Source organism: Apteryx mantelli, chromosome 2, assembly GCF_036417845.1.
Source record: "Apteryx mantelli isolate bAptMan1 chromosome 2, bAptMan1.hap1, whole genome shotgun sequence".
NCBI classification, from domain to species: domain Eukaryota; kingdom Metazoa; phylum Chordata; class Aves; order Apterygiformes; family Apterygidae; genus Apteryx; species Apteryx mantelli.
This window is the reverse complement of record NC_089979.1, coordinates 39,607,652-39,625,226: the sequence shown is the minus strand read 5'-3', so window position 1 is coordinate 39,625,226 and position 17,575 is coordinate 39,607,652. Positions and strand designations below refer to the sequence as shown.

The following is a 17,575-nucleotide window of genomic DNA, read 5'->3' as shown; positions in this document are numbered from 1 at the left end:
TGTGCTGTAAGAGAATTCACTTAAGCTGCACCAACGTTTTCTGGTTTTTATTCTCTTAATGATTTTTTTCTAAAATTAAGGACCTCAGAAGCCTGGCTTATAAATAGCTGACTATGTTGGCTAATGTTTTATTTCTGTGAATAACTTTTAATACAGTAAAGAGAAAATAATGCAGATATTGTGGAAAATAAAATATTATTTGTCGGGAAGGAAGTGTCCAAAATGTCCTTATTAAAAAAAAAGAAATCATTCACAAGAAATACTCGTCTCTCTCAAAGCAGAATTCAGTGTTGAGGATCAATTGATCTACTGTTTTTTGGATTTGAGAAATTGTTTACTATTCACAATTTGTCAAGTGAATGAAAGTCCAAGAGTGAGGCTTTTCACCAGTGAATTGCTGAAGAAGTTTTCTGGCGCAGAACGCAACAGGGCTTGGACCAGGCTGGTCAGTCTACTGTGGTACATGGTGCCTCTGCTCTCCTTTTCTCCTGCACTGCTGTTTGGGGGAATATGAGGAAAAGAGGTGACAGTGTGATGAGTGTGAGCTGTTTGATTGTATGTGGAAAGTTTTGTTTAGAGTCGTGAGGAGTAACTTTTGATTTTGTGTAGTAAGCAAGAGAGAAGAAGTTGGGGTAATTGTGATAGGTGTGCAGTGATACAGCATGGGAAACAAAGCTCTGCTGCCTACCTCGCAATTTTTTTCACTCTGCTGTGGAATCTTGAACTACAAGCTGGGTTTCATTTCTTCCTATGTTTTTTTTGGTAAGTCTTTGGGGGTAGGCTTAGAGCTTCCAGTACTGTTCCCTTCAGTAGCAATGACATCCGTACTCAGTAACCATTTTAAAGCAAAGAATGTTTTTAGTGTTCTCTATTATGCTTTTGTTCTGATCTTTAATTCTACATGCTCATCTATATTTCTATAAGGCTTAAAATTCCTTCATAAGGTGAGAAAGGCTTTAATTATATTGAGACTCATGTCTGTCTTCTGTCATCTTGGGAACAATAACTGACAGCAGATCCTCCTTCCCTCCTGCGCATGCCTGCAATGGTTCTGTACGCCTTGTGATCTGCAGGCTCCCGCTTCTGACAGTATGATGAGATGCTTCTCCTGGAGCCTGGAATTATGCTACAGGCATGCAGTTATTCCTCTCTTGCTCTTCGCTCATTTTCCAAATGTGTTTCTTTCCAGAAGTCCCTTTATAAAATTAAATCAATACATTCATAAGGAAATTATGATCATCCGACATGCTAGACTTTCCCTTTACTGTCTAAGTGATATAACATTGATAAAATTAATTGTGTCTTAGTATTCTTAGTTTATTACACACAGTACAAGTTTAGTACTGGGGGTAATCTCATAACTAGTTAAAATGGCTTCTCAAAGAACAATGGAATGATTAATAAAACTGAATTTGAAGACCAAAATTGGGAACTGTTCATAAAAATTTGTGCAATTTTTTTTGTATCTGAAATATTATAATGCTTTCAAATGTGCTAAATTAAACTTTACTGTTCAGTTTTTAGTTAAAATGACAGGTTTTAACAATAACTTGTGTGCAAACAAAAAATATTGCAAGACAACTAAAACCAAGACTTTAAACAGTAAATTCCCCTAAAGTATCTAACTGTTGCCTTAATTAGATATTGCTTCAAAGCGCATGCTAAGATTTTCCACTACAGCTTTTCATCACTTCCACAAGTTCAACATGCCCTATACAGATGCTTAATTTGTATGCTGGGCCCTGTGATAAAGCTATTTCTGTCGACGAGATTCCAAAATTATAGGCACTGATGTCAATGCAGATGAGGTTAGCCTAATTTGGTCAAGAGAGGGATATGCCATGCAAAATCTTCTTTACATGGGCACATAAAGGCCAGTGCCAAGACTGACAGGTGTCCAGTGGGTGGTGAGGAGCTTCAGAGATAAACGGTCTTGTTGGTACTGCTAGGATTCTTGCTTCTTTAAGAAACAATACAACAATTGTATGTTGTTGTTTTTCTGTATCTGTGCTGGATAACTAAATAAAATAGAGATTTCACTTAATTTTACAAATGTAAATCTTCTAAATCCTATTGAAAGTTTTTTATACTCTATCCTTAAATTGAATTTCTATTTAATTTTAAACTTTGACAATGAAAGTACCATCTCATTACCTTCCAAAATGGAATATTAAATTCAGATGTATGCTGCTCTGAAATCCCTATAAAGGAGATTACTTAAAAGTGGTTTCTAATTGCGGGAGACTTTGGAATGTGGTACGAATTAAATGGAGAGAGGAAAATGTGTAATAGAATGTTACATTCAAGTTGAGTAACGAGAAGGCTGTACAAGAATATTGTATTTTTGAGAAGGCTGTAGAAGGATATTAGTTGTAGTTTAAGAAGTCCCTCAGCTTTTTCTTCTAGTTTTCCACCTTTATTTCATGTCAATGTGTCAGCTGTGGAATATATCAAGAAATGTATTAATCTATTAAAGAAATGGTTATGCCCATTTTCATACCTCTTTTAGCCTAGTCTGGGGCTGCATTCTTATACGGAATTTTTGCCTGAGACTTTGGCTAGATTAATTTTGAGCTTGTAATTCTTCTATTAGTCTGTCATCCATATCTCTCTTAGTACTGGTTATTCTTAAAAAAATTTTTTTTTCTTTGTATCCAAGAAAGATTATTTTATGCTGTTGTCTCTGCACTAGAAGACTGAATCTTTTCAGTGTCTCAGACACATACTCCTTTTCAGTTTGATATGCAGACATAAGCCAAGACACAGTACTAATAATCTCTCTCTTACTGGTACAGCTTCATCTTGCTAGTGGGTGAGATGCTGAAATAAATGAGTAGGTTTTGGATGAAAAATCCTCGGATGCACGAATTGCTGGCTCCCACATACAAACAGAATATTAATGGTATGCAATAAATATGTGATTTACAGAAGTGTAATAATGTGTTCTATGAAAGATCAGTGTTGCATGAAAATACCATTATAAAACGTTAACAAGTCTTTAAAGAATTCACTGTAAAAAAAGATTTGCATCTGTTAAAGGTCAGAGTAGGAGAGTTTGGGAGTGCATGAGCCAAGGATGTATGGGCAGCTTGATACCCAAGGTGGGAAGCTGGCAATAATGCATTGCTGTCTAGGAAGTGACGGGAGGCATTGAAATGGCAGGCGTGCAACTGCGGCATTTGAAAAGTTAAGAGTTTTCAGTGTGCCAGTCTCATGAGAGCTCTTCTGAGTTTTAGTAGCTCAGCTGAAATTGGTCTGCTTAACCTTAATGGGCATAGGTTTAATTAGCTCTTGGGAAAACCTATGAAAGGCTACAAGCATTTCTGGATATGGTGCATGAGCAAGTTCTGAAACATCAGTGTTTAGTGAAGATGAGTCTTCAGGTGAATTATCACCAGAAAGCGTGTGCTAGCAGAAACCATAACACTGCCAATATATTTTTCACAAGCTTAAAATGTTAGATTTTTTTGAGGTGAAAAGTTGAATGTAGTTGGCTAATTTAACTTCTCTTAACCTTTTTTTTTTTTATATACTTCAGAGAGTATATGTTGCTCCTTTTATGTGATTTGCTTTTTTGTGCAGTGTTTGGGAATGGCCAGTGTGATCTTTTTTTGAATCTCTTTAATCTTTGTAAACTCTGTAATGACTATTTAGGTTAATTATTATTTTTACTTGTGATGCTATTACATTCTAAATAAAATGTTATATTGATCTGTGCATTTGACAGCATATGATAATACCAGTTTCGGTGTTTATCCTCTGTATTCATTTGGATGTTTTGATGGAACTGATCACATAATAGCAAAATAAAAGGAAGATTTGATTTGTTTCAGGTATTGTGTTGCCTAACTTTCCTTAATTTATTGATCTGAAACTTCCAGTTTTTGCCCTTTAAATATAATCTCTTTTGGCATCATTTTCTTATTTTCAAATAACTGCTCACAAATAACCAGAAACAAAGATGATTTTATTACTGCCTTTTTAATGTTTAGTGTATTTTTGGAGCTTCAGCACATGCCTGTGTCCCTAGGAAAATACAGAAATACATTTTTTTTTTTCTGTGGGAACCTTTAATCTTTTTTTTTAATAAAAAATGAAATTTGTATCTAAAATCCTTGAATAAATACCTGTTTAATAAATACTGTGGAGCCTGGGGAGTCTTGTAGTTGTCAATACTTGAATTCTGTGTAAACTACCCTACAAATACTACGAAGTGAACAGAAGTGTGCACAGAGATGGGTTTTGAGAGTATCTTCTTCTAGCAGTATTAGAGTAGCAAATACTGGCTAGCAAGAACCAAGTCTAAGGCTTAGAGAGAGGGGGGCCCTCATAGTTATGGGAGATTACCCATCACTTGGGAGCCAAATAAAAGCTATCAGTTTTTGTTGACTCGGTCTGTTAATTTGTGATTACTGTTCATGTCTGAATGAGAGAGAGGTCAGGGAGAAGTCAGGTAGTGGAGAGTTGCGGCTCCCGTTGTACGCTGCCCCTATGCCTTGCAGCCTTCAGCCACTGCGCTGCATTGTGCCGTTCTTTGGGCTCATGGGATAAGCAGACGTGTCAGGAGAAATTCATGCATGTGGCTGCTGTGTGGGGAAGCCCTGATGTGCCCCTTTCCACGCACGCACTTCTAGTAACTCTCATCCCCTGCAGAGGGGAGCTAGTAGTGTTCATAAACACATACATAAGCATAAAAGTTATTGGAGAAGTTGTTCTGTCAAACAGGAAAAAAAAGTTTAAGTATTGAATTTAGAGGGCAAACCTCTTGTGTGCTTGGCACCTTCTATGGATAATTTATGAAGGATTATAATAAGGTGTAACTACTGTGACTTAAATTCCTGCAAGTTTTTTTATTTGGTGTTGTAATGTGTTGATAATTTTGTTATGCTGTTCTTTTTTTGAGATTATAATGTCTGTATTTTGTATTTAGGTTTCCACTTAAATACAAGAAAGGCAGTAAGGTAGACTTTCACAATTCAAGAGATGTGCTTTAGAAACAGAACATAAATGTTTTATTACAAAGTCTAGAACATCGGCAGTTTTTCATGTCACATATTACTGTTCATCTGTTTTCACTAATATAACCAGGTTAATTGCAATATGTGAAGTATGATGGAATTGAAATTACTTGCCAGTTTCTTCTAGTATACCATTCAGTATTTGTAAAGATACAATTAATAGTGAAGCACAGTCACTCAGAGCAGTTAAAACTTGAACTTCTTGCATCTCATCTTCAGAACAGTCTATCTTTAGTGAAAGTAGTGCACTCTGAGGCTCTGACTGCCCTTCTCTTGTAACAACAACCTTACCATTTTTTCCTCTTCAAAAGCACAAGCAAAGGCTCTGAAAACACAGTCTGATTTCTTGCTGTGTCACAGACCTTTTGTAAATGGGCAGATGACAGTGTCTGCAAATAGATGTAGACGGATACAAACTGATGTAGGCCAGTCCTGGCTGAGCATCTGTGCAACACGTGCAACTGTGCTAACACGGTTCTCTGCCCAAGGTAGTAAGCCTCGCCTCAAAGTCCTAAAGACAGCTGAAAAATGAATGTTTCCTAAAAAAAAAAAAAAAAAAAAAAAGTATATATGTGCAGACTGCCATCTTAATAACTTTTTAATAATCTTTTTTGCTTATTTCAAGAAGATTTGGTAAAGGTGGAGTTTAACTTCTCCTTACCAACATCTCTTCTCTGGAGAGAAGCAGAAATCTAAGCTCTGTGGATTGAACAAAAAAATGTTCGACATCACTGAGCTTCTGGGAAGGAAATACAGATTGGGGAAGTAGAAAATGGGAGAGCATCTTAAATGAATCTTGAAATACTATGCGAGTCTTCACTTGACTGGAGATTTGATTAAACAGGAGTGAAAATTCACAACTGGAAGCTAGCCCACAAGGACTAAAAGATATTAACATGGGTATGGCTACACTCACCCCCACCCCCGGAAGATGGCTGTAGTTGTGCTTACTAGTTGAGGACATACTTCTGATAAACTTAGATGAGCGTTACTTAAAATAATCTTGGACATGGTGGTCTTTTTTGAGAGTACTAAGGTAAAGCATTTCATATCTAATGGCCCACTAAAAGTAAGGCTCTTGGAAGTGTGTATAAAAATGCATTTAAATTGCATTAAACTCAGTTTTCCTGATAGCTTCTTTTTCTCCAGGTCTATCCTAAGTCTAAGAGAACAATCTGCCAAAGGCTTTATACTTCCAAAAACTTATTCTATGAGCAACTAAAGTATTTTTCTACTCTTTTAAATAAGAATTCTTTTAAACCCTCTGGAGAGAAGAACTCCAAAAGGAGAGGTCACTGAGGCTTTTGACAAAGAAAGGTATGGAGATTATTTCCACTGAGAGACTTTAAAGTAACTTATGTATACTAGGCTATTATTGAAATAACCTTTATTATTTTTAAAAGAGATTACTCATTCAAAAAGGCAAATCACTCTTTGACCTGGAAGACAAATGCTGGAACAGTTTGGAAAACCGTTTCCAACACCCTTCCCTTATCGGCTCCCACTTGAGAGGTGTTTTATACACTTTTCGGAGGTGAATGCTCCTCTAAAAAGGTAATTGAAAGTGAGCAGCCTCAGAAAACAGGTGCCTGAAAAAATTGAGAAAGAATAGAACTTTTGTCTAAGAGAAAAATTTCTCCAAGACTGAGTAAGCTAGTGCTGTGAACAGATATTAATTGCAACATGTGTACAGTGGTCCATCTCCTGTACTATAGAATATCAGTTCTTCAGCTAGATATGTTTTTGATAAGGACAAATATTTTATAGTACAAACAGGTACAGTCACGGTCCATTTTAGCGATGGTCTTTTTAGAAATTCTGAAGTTTACTGCATTAGGTAAATCAACAGATTAACTAAAATTTATCATATGAGAGAGGCACTAAGAGTTTATTCTAATTTGTATTGCAAAAGAAGCATTTTAGAATGATGTACTTTAGATGTTCAACCTTACACAGAGAAATTAAGTTGCATTCTCATCCACTCCTCAACTGAGATGCAGGCCTTTTTGCCTAATCACTTTCTCAGTGTTACACTGGGCAATGTCTATTAACTTTCATAAATGTGACTTTTTTTAAACTTCCCTCATATTTGCTCATAGCCATCCGAAAAATTCAACATTTAAGAGCATGCTTACTTTGGAAAAGATTTGTGTGATTTGTTTACCAAAATACGGAACATCCAGATATCCTGTTTGGAAATGTTGTCTACAGTGCTCACAGAATGATTCTGGTAGTTTTCCATTGCTATGTTGAACAACTGTGATGGTACAGAAATTTAAGGTTACTAACTTCCTTTCATTCACTGAGATTGAATCCTCTTTTTTTTTTAAGGGGATTTTAGTGCTTTCTGTAACTTATTGAAGACTAAAGTGGAAGAAGGCCAAAAATAAAAAGTTCTCCTTCAGAAAATTCCTAAGTCTGAGCTCCCAGTTGCTTATGGTTTGAGTTAGGTGGTGATCGTTGGCTTTGGAGTCTGCAGTTCCCTTTGTGACAGCAGTTCTGAGCCTAGGTTTAAGATCAACAAACCTTTGAGTTTAATTGCAGTGAGTTAGGTTATTACCATTTATGTGTGGTAATGAAGGCAAATTTTGTGAACTTTCTTTAATTTTTCACGTTCACTTATTGCTCACTAGATGATATGTATCTGTATTAATAAGCAGAGTAGCTAGAATTTTGGATCTCGGTTGTGACATAAACTAACATGGCAATATTTTAATTAAAAGTTGAATTGATATAAAAATGCTTAGATAACATTTTAAATTAAAGCATAAGCAGAAGTAGCATTTGTAAAGTTTGTCAGAGTGTGTGTGTGTGTATATGTGTGTGTGTATATATATATATATATATATATAAAAAAAAAATGAAATTTAAGATCTATTCTCAGTACCCATAAATAGTAATGGTATGTTTTCTCCTTTTTTTCTTCCTTGAGTCCGGTATTTAACTGTTGGTTTGGGCAGCGGCAATGGCTACCCACATTACTGTTACAACAATACTTTTCATAGATGGAAATCTTGCCATACAAGACCCAGTAATGATTGTGAAATATGTTGCTGGTTTTCATCTCTGGATTTCCTACAGGTGTTACTGAGGTTTCTTTTGTGCATGTGTGGGGAAGTGTTTAAAGAAACTTTTGTAAAGATGGTAGTTATTGAGGTTTGTAAGACAGCACTGAGTCATTCTTCAGGATTGCAGAAATTGATAAAATTTGTAGGTTTTGAACAGATGGGTATTTAGAACTACACAAGTAGCAAAACTGGGATCCTGTACTTAGTACTTAAGAGAGTAAGGTAATAGGAATTAATAGGCTTCTACGTGGAGCCTTGTGGATCTCTAGGAGCATATATAGAAACCGGTGAATCTTTGCAGATCACCATGGCATATTAATGGAGGGCTACTTTGGATCTGCTAGAAGCTGGTCCCACGCTGCCAGTTTCAAAACAAGACCAAACTGATATAACAATTTCTTTACTGGAATCTCTGTAAGAACTATTCTAAGGCCCTGTGTGCTTTCCGATATATTGATAATGAATTCTTATTTTTTACGGGGTTACACAGGAAAGCATACTCAGCAAATGCAAAAATTGTAGCAAAAAATGCCTTTGACTGCTTAGAAGTGTCTGCAATACCTTATAAAATTATTTAAATTAACTTGATTGGGATGTTTATGTTTGTTTGCAAACTGTCAGAGATACCAGTTGCACTTGTATATTTGAGCTGATGGTAAGGATGGAGAACTAGATAATAGCTTGTATGCTATAATTAGGTGTTAAGTACTGGAAATCTTGCATTATCAAGCATGGTATCTCTGCATGCATTGAGAAAATGAATTTTAGGGAATCTAAATAAAGAATTTATGAAGTAGTGTGGTGTGTGGGTGGTTTTTTGTTTGTTTGCTTTTAAGAAAGAAAGCAAAAGAGAAGGAAAAAAGGAAATGAAACAGCCTTATGAATGTCCATAATTTTTAGAAGAAAAAATAATATATGGTAACTGTTCTTTCTGGTGTGCTGCTTCATTTCAAGATGGTTATATCAGCAGCCCAAGTGTCATTGTTTACACTCCCAGAAATTAGATTGCATACTGGGTAATATGTTAACACAGAGGGAATTCAGGACCATCATATTTTTATGTAGTCTTACACATGAGACTTTACCATACTTGCTATAATGATCTTGAATAATTTCTTTCATATGCTTGTAAAACATCATTTATTGCTCCCTTATCTCAGAATTGTTAACAGAACTCTTCAAAGCAGTATTTTCTCTTGTCAGTTCTCTTCAGCTTCTCTGTTGATGTTCTCATACAAATCATACAAATCGGTGCACTTCTTGGACTTCTTCTGTCCCCAAATTCAAAATCCTGTTACTGAAAAAGTCTTTTGGTTGCCAAGCCATAGTTAAAACAAATAATACCAACAAGCAATTTTTTTCTGTGTTCTGGTTTTAAATTTATGCACTAGACAATGCCTTAAGAGACATTCTCAATGAGAAGAAATTACTGATGAGGCCAGAACAAAGGGGGTTTATTTTGTATGTTTTCTAAGATAATGTTGTGTTTTGGCTATAAGAGTGAAAGAAAGATGTGCTCTGTGCCCCAGGGATAAGACAACCCACTTACTCCATGGACATCTTTATGCATTTTGTGACAGGAAACTGAGAAGATTGATCAGGGATTGAAAATAGTGGCAACAGAGGGGAGTGTGTGTTCTACCAAAGAATCTAAGGCTATGTCTGGGTTCGTATTTTGAACTGGAGCTGGTTCAGTTTTGAGCCAACTCACCTCATTGTCCCTATTTATCATACCCATTGGCTTGATTTTCAGAGTGGTTTTGGTGTGTGCAAACTAGGCTCCTTTCAAAGGAAACTAAACCATTCCACTCCTTGCATGCACCATATATCCTGTAACCCTGCACAGGGACATGGGGATTTGACCAATTATCAGGCATTTTGGCAGCTTTGAATGCCTTGTGGTAGAGTCTGGTTCAGGAAGCTGAACTAAGTTTAGTTTTAAATAAAAATCCTGAGCATCATATAGCATAGATGTAAGAACCTCAGCAGCAGCTGTGTTTTGATCTGTTCCAGTTGTTCCAAATCGCTAATGTAGATATAGCCTAATGCCATTTATTGATTAAAAAAAAAAATTACTGACTGGTAATGACTGATTGTCAGGGGATCTTACTGTTGTCAAGTGTTTGGAGATGGTAATGTTTTCACAGCTACTTCCATGACAGCTTATATTTTGAGGGGAACTTGACTATAGACCTTTAGATAAGTGCTACATTGTTAGGTGAGGTGCCATAAGGTGCATTTTGAATGTTCTTGCCCATGTTTTTGGTCTGACTGGTTTTCAAGGGCAGGTGGAGAGCAGAAGATACAGCTTTGGAGTATAATGGTGCTGTAGTTAGCTTCAGCTGGTGCTGAGATTATGGTTATAGTTCAGAAGCCAAAACAAATATTTTATAATATGCCTAATAACAAAAAGAGCCCTATCTACATTTGTCTTTTCCTTTTTTCATTCAGGAAAAATCCACTGCAGTGTATCTCCCCCTTTTCTGTGAATAGGAGGGAACTCATTTCTCAGTGCTAAAGTTACTCCTTTGCTAAATCTGCTAATTTTTGGATGTTGTGCTCATGTTTGAGTTTGCAATACAGTCTTCTTACAATAAAAATGAATTCCTCGACAACAGAATATCGTTACCATTTTTCTTTCAATGACTCAACTTCATCATTTTTAACTCCTTGATATCCTTCATTCTGTTTCATGGAGTCCTGTATTACCTCTGTAGCTGATTTTTTTCCCAAACTATTTGAGATTTCTACGTACTTCTGAAATTAAGGATTTTAACCAGCTTAATCACAAAGCTGCATCAAATACGTAGGACTGTTTGGCTGCACCATCAGCGCTCTTAGAGGAAACCAGCCTACTTTCTAAACCTTGGAAAATGGCCGGGTGGGGGAAGACTGTAGACGGGTTCAAACATTTGAGCAGTGAACTGAAGAACATGCTGGTTCAGGCATAAGTCAGAGTATGTATAGCTAGAAAAGTAGTGTAAGGGATTTGGTATTTAGTGGACATAAGAGATTAGAGAACCATGATTATTTTTCATGATTGCTTGCATTCAGTGCATGAACTCAATAGCATTCTTTATAGTAATGTGCTATAAAGGCAGTCTTGAAACCTTGAAGTTGAGTTCATAGTAGTTGCTTCAGCAGGTGGCAGAGATAAAGGAATTTGTGAGTATCTGCTCTGCTGAAATGTGTTGGAAAAGGGCACTCCATAAAATTTAAAGGCAAGACAGAATCCTGAATTATCTGAGCTTTTTGAGTACTGGTATTTTTATAAATAATCTTTATAATATTTTGCTGATCTTGCAGTCTAGCAAGCCTTGCCGTATTAAAATATATTACCAAGAAAAAAAATCAATCTTGGGTTTTACATTTTCCTATAGAATTTCTATAGGATTTAGCAAGGTTTTAATATTTACTGTGTCCTCTGGTTGTAAAACTTTCCTGTTCAGTAAGTACTTGGCAGGGCGACATACGGGGCAGTACTTCTGCAGCAGAACGAGTGACTGGGGCTGTCAGGTGACTGTAGCGCCCCGGCAGCTGTCTGCGTTGCGGCCGGTGCCTTGCTGCCTGCTGCCTCCCCAGCGCCTGTTATTTATCAGGCTCTTAAACGATCAAGCAGCTTTCAGCACTGGCGAGGTTCAGGGACGAGACTATGCTTCAGGTCTTTTGGGTGATCCAATGGGAATCGCACTGATCTGGTGTTTAGCTCTGATCCTTATCAAATGGATTACTTCTAAGGTAGGCTGTTGTATTATTATGTTTGGACTAAATGGCTTTAAGTAGCCTGAGAGAAAACAAATCATTAAGAACTTCTCTTTGCAAGTGCTTAGTTTTACTTTTTTAACTCTGATCTGTTTTGGAAATATTCACAACGTAATACTGTGTTTCTTAAATGTTCATACATGACTCCCTATGCTCAATTTAGGAGGATTTTTTCTTTTCTTGAAGTGTGAAGAGTGTGTAGTAGCAGTGCCAGGTAGGAGACTGAGAAAAGTGATCTGAAATGGCTTCTGAATGACAGGGGCTTTGTTTGCCGCCTTTCCTAGGAAATCTTCAATTTTGTAGCAGTTTAGAGGCTTTGTGAAAACAAGGGAAAACAATTTTAAACCAAGTGAGAATAACACCAATGAGAGTGTGTTGCTTCCTGGACAGGATATCCTTTTTTGTATGGTTGGTTTCAGGGTTACGGGAGTGGAAATACCAGTTTTGTTTGCTTAGGTGAAATACCAGCTACTTCTCTTACTTTGCAGTCTTTCAATGTTAGGTGCTCGTGTTGTGGAAAATGTGTGCTTATGGTAGACAAAATTAGGAGTTTGTACTGTATCGTTCTAAAGACTGTAAGGGACTCACATAATTTATATTATAGTAGTAAATGTAGTTGACATTAGTGTCTGGAGAGAGACCATTCTCTTTGCAGAGTAGCCCACTGCCCAAGCTGGAGTTGATACTAAAAGGCGTAATAACTTTGTTTAGGATTGTGAGGGAAAGCTGGAATCATTGGAGAGAAGGAGGGAAACTGAAAAAAAAAAACAGAGTTCAGGTACTTAGCTTTTTTGTTTTTACTTGTATACAGAATTTTAACAGTTTTGTACAATTAGTAAGAGTGTGAACAGATGTGAATTTGCATTTATTGTGAAAACGAGCTTTGCCAGGTATCTGTGCCCATACTCTTCAGTGAGTACCAATAGCACAGTCCTAAAATTGCTAAAAGCAAAACCAGGCAGATTTACTTGCTAGTAATTGTGATACCTTCGTCACATCAAGAAAAAGACCAGAATACGTTAATAAATGTTCAATTGTGACTGAAGGCAAATCCTGATTACCAAAGTTTTACAACTGGTGTGCTAGCCTAGTATGTCACCTGCATTTTACTAGTATAGTTTTTTTAACTTTACACAGAAAGCCAACTTAAGAATTATGTCTGTAATTTAATTTGTAAAATTTTGTAAGTGGGGAAAAATTAGCAGTTCTAGGTAGCTGATAGTACAATTAAGCATAAAAACCTCTGTTATTTATTGTTGTGTTTTTAAGTACGCTGAGGACTGTTTCTTTTGAAGAACTGTTTTTTGTTGCCTTCACCCAGTCATCCCACGATACTATTGCTTTTGTGTCGTCCTTCCATCCTGACTTAGTGTCTAAAGATAATGCCCCTGTATTTTTTAGTCTTCACTTAAGTCGTTTACTTTTTTTTGACTATACTATACTTTTCTGATCAGTATTCAAGCTTTTGTTTTGTATATTTTTGGTCAGTCTAGTAGTTTTTATGATAATAAAACTTTGGGTAAATCTTCTGATGCTGTACGCTACATTTATGGGTGTACAAGAGAAAATAGTGATACCAACTTTTAAAGATATTTGATAGATAGATAGATATAACTACTGTCATTCAAACAATACCTGAGTTTATCAATGATTGTCTTCCATCTTGGGGGACTGATGATATGAAACAGCTTTATACAGAAAAAAATATTAAAATTATGACACTCAAAAATTTTATATGTACACACACAAAGCTAATGTTGGTGCTGATTTACATGGCATTCCAGAAATTAAATATATTTTCTTATCTCTAGTTTGATAGGAATCGTGTTAAATGACAATTTCACTTTTGAAATACAATAATATAGAAATCCAGTCTAATTAGTTTCTCATTGTGAGGGCTTATAGTTGATAAACTGTCTTATACAGAATCTTAAATTGTATTCAGATGTATGTACTTGATGCAGCGTAGTTAGAAAATTGCAATTGCTGTAACAGCTTCTCCAAACTTGGTCTCATTTTCTCCTTCTGTGAACAGTTGGTGTCTTTGATTGTCTGGCAAATAACTTAGAAAAGTCAAACAAGTAAAAATATCCAACTAGTTGTTTTTCTGTCCTATGATAACTTTCTTTTTGTCTCCAGTATCTGAATAAACAACTGAGTTACACTCCACCAAAAAGCATAGATTGTTTAATCCTAATGGGAAGCAGTGAATTTTGAAGGTTGGCCGCTTTATCAATTTCTTCGTGCTGTTACAGAATGAAACGAGGAGTTGCTTTGCTTGACGGTCTGAATGCTGGCTAGCTGACATTTGCCAAAATTAACTGCTTAACAGTAATCCTGGTGCTCTGCTCTGGACTGGATTAGGAAGTCATTGCGATAAAAATGATATCAATGGAAACTTTTCTGTTTGGTTTGAACAGCAGCAGGTGCTCTGTTTCCAAGTGTTATATGTATATGCTATACTGCCTAGTATCACTGAAGTGGCTTCCCTTTGAAGACATATCTATGTGTTATTTTGGCATGTAATTTTTATTGAATGGCCTTTAATTTCCTATACTATTGTGAAAAGATTTTTCCAGAAAGAACTGACTTCACATTTCTGTTAGTAGATGCTCCTTTTGCCAATTTTTGGGGAGTACTTTTATCATTGTATTTCTTACGCCATTAATGGATCTTTCACCTTATTTTGAACTTCCTCCATTCCCGTTCCATAAAGATATGATAAACATAGGAGAAATGAAGGCTTTTCTTCCTTTGTCCTTTGGAAGAATAAATGCCACTCTGATGTGAAGTTGAGATTTAAGATGAGGTTACAAGGAGGAAGTCCAGTGCACCCAGTTCTTTGACTTCCAAATCCTCTTTTTGACATCCGTCTTCGGTGCAGAAGCAAAACAGCCCACCCAGCTCAGAGTTTTGTACTTGTGTGTGGAAAGGATTGGAGGGGTAAAAACCTCACCAAACCATTTGAGGAATTTATTGAATCACTTTGAGGACAACAGATATTCCCACAGGGTCAAGTTATCCTTGTGCTTGAAAAGGGAATCTGTATGAACACATTAAAATTGAGCCCTGCTTGAGCACAAGTAATTCTCTCTGCCTGGTGCAATGAGGCTTGTTTGAGATTTGCGCAGAGAGTCAAGGACAAGTGTGCCCTTACAGTTGTCAATAGATACAAAGCTTTAGGTAGACCAAAAAGGTGATAGAGCTCTAGAAATCCCATTTTACTCTAAGGGAATTCACGTTATTTATGAAATGGAGGAAAGTTGGTAAAGAGAAAAGGTAATTTTGGTAGAATAATTTGACATAAGTTTGGACTTAAGGATTGACTTTCTATAAACATAATAGGAGTTAGACTTTCTTGGTTGAGAGCTGAGACTGACTAATTCAGCTCAACTCAGAGTGCTCGTGTGCTTTTTGAAGGGCCATAAGTCAGATTGTGTCCTTTAGGTTTTTAGCCAGAGGTTTCTAAAGGTTGATACAGCCTATGCTACAGTCATCCTGACTGTATAAGTAAGGTCAATGTTTAGTATTATAATCCTGATACCTTAGTGTAGGCTACAGAGAGTAGGCCTCTCATTAATAATGAGGGAGGACTCATTTTTGATGGTCATCAAGGGTAGAATCCGGGTGATTAAATTCTTTGAACTGTTACATACTTTACAGAAAATTTGTTTTTTCAAAACCTGTTTGCCCTTCCACTTACAAATTTGCTGCACGGGCCAGTTCACGTATCAGTAGAAGCTGCAGTATTGAATCTGTTCGATTTATAGAGATTGAAAAGTTGAACCTGAGCACAATTAATGAACCACAATCAGGGTAGATTAAATGACTTCTCTTTTTTCCTTTTGCGAGCTGGTGCATTTTTCTGGAATAGCGTGGGGTAGTGTAGTGTAGATATGCTGACAGTATAATTTAAAGCAGTAAAATTGGTGGTATACTTCAACCTGCAGTACATCATCTGGTATAGCCTGTTAGCTATTGGGAACGTGAGCTGACATAAAGTGATCCATGGCCGGATGAGCACAGTGTTGTTTTAGTTATCTACCTATCACAAGTTGCTAAAACCTCTGAACCATTAGCTCCCTCCTTGATCTCCACCTGCTCCCCCACTACTGCCAGCTCCCCCAACCTCACCCCTGTGCCTGCTCTGAGGGTGTGATGTCTGGCTACCCCCCCCACCCCACCACCCTGTATCTTTCCCTCCATGGAACTTGCTAATAGGTGTTTTCTTTATCCAACTATTTTATTTAACAGTGTTTGTATGAGTTAAATATCTTTAGGACCTCTACCCTTTTAGCAACATTAGCTGAAATTGTCCTATTGCTTTTAAAGATTTATTAGTGAGGCTTACACAATAAATTACCTCTCTTTTTTCTTAGGAAACCAAGCTTTGAAAGATGCTTTTAAAAGATTATTATGAAATCTTTAGATCAAAAGATTCTTATGAGATCTTTTAGAGTCCTTGCAGAACTAAATGTTGTATAAACGAGTGGGTTACATTTTAAAAAATATGCTAAGATATTTGATATCATACATGGATTTATCGTTTTAGCTAGCAAATAATATTTTCGAACTAACACATCAAAAGGGATTTCTTTTTCACTTGATTTTCACGTATTGTTTTCCTTCTTGGAAACTCCTGTTCCAGTTGGGTATGGTTCTTCCATCTGCATGTGTGCTGAGCTTTCTCCTGTATTAGATTACAGAACTGTGCTGGCCATGTCCAGAAATCTATGTGATAGACAGGTGCAAACTGCAAGATAGCACTAAATTACATTACTGATTGTCCCTAGTCAGTGATACAAAGTGTACCAGGCTACTGAAAATACATTTGGTTGAAATGCACTGAAATGCAAAGATAGGTTATAGGAAGAAATTTGAAAATGTTAGTGGGAAATCAGCATCATTTTCTGACTGAGGAGTTGTATTGCTGACTTTTCCGTCGGGACAGGCGCATTGCTGTGAGAAATGCTGTACAAACATATTTCAAGGGAAGGATTATTTGCATGGTTTATGATCTTTCAAGGAAATGCAGAACAAAAGTGAAGACAGCATGAAAGTGCTGTACAAGTAGTTCTTCCTTATAATCTTTACAACACCTAGTATAATTGGACCCATCTGGAGTTAGGTCTTTGGCCATTTCTGTAATTAAAAATTAGGCTTACCTTTGGAAAAACTTCTCTGACTTCAAGAGTAATTTTTTTTTTCTTGTTTTAACATGAAAAATATTAAACCAATTACGTGTAACTTCTGGGCTTGGAGTCTAACATGTTGTCGGTTGTGCAAATCATACTGATAGAGGTTATTAATCTCTAGTCTTTCTGTGTGTGTGCATTCAGTTTACTTTATAGGTAGTTGCATATAAGTGATCCCCCTCACCCTGACTGATTTATTCCTTGTGTTCCCCTCCAGGGTGGCTTTGGTCTGCTGTTCTTACGGTGTGTGTGTGTGTGTGTGTGTGCGCGTGTGTGTGTGTGCGCGCGTGCAACAACCAGCCACATGGCCGCCTGGGGCATCAGTAGTGTCCTTGATGTAAATAAGCATATTAGATAAGAAAAAGTCACAACAGTTTTTACAAAAATTTCGTAGTACTTTGAAGAACAGATGTTGCAGACTGGCAAAATTGAAGTCAGGTTGTGAAGGTGATCCTCCAACCCTAGGGTTAAGAAATAACGTAGGTGGAGGCTATAGGCCATAGGATGACAAGTAGCAAAAGACAGAGAAAAT

General features: G+C 36.7%; 1 protein-coding gene across 5 annotated transcripts in view; it reads left to right on the top strand.

The window, feature by feature from the left end:
• Nucleotides 1-17,575, top strand: part of PDE7A (phosphodiesterase 7A) — a 77,123-nt gene that overhangs the window by 21,964 nt on the left and 37,584 nt on the right. Inside the window, exon 1 of one of the 5 annotated variants that reach the window (XM_067290510.1) lies at nucleotides 11,709-11,824. The exons of the other annotated variants lie outside the window; for them this stretch is intronic. Coding sequence (XP_067146611.1) covers nucleotides 11,765-11,824 — 60 coding nt within the window. The 5' untranslated portion in view covers nucleotides 11,709-11,764. Of the gene's footprint in view, nucleotides 1-11,708; nucleotides 11,825-17,575 lie in introns of those variants that run through there. 5 annotated transcript variants of the gene reach the window in all.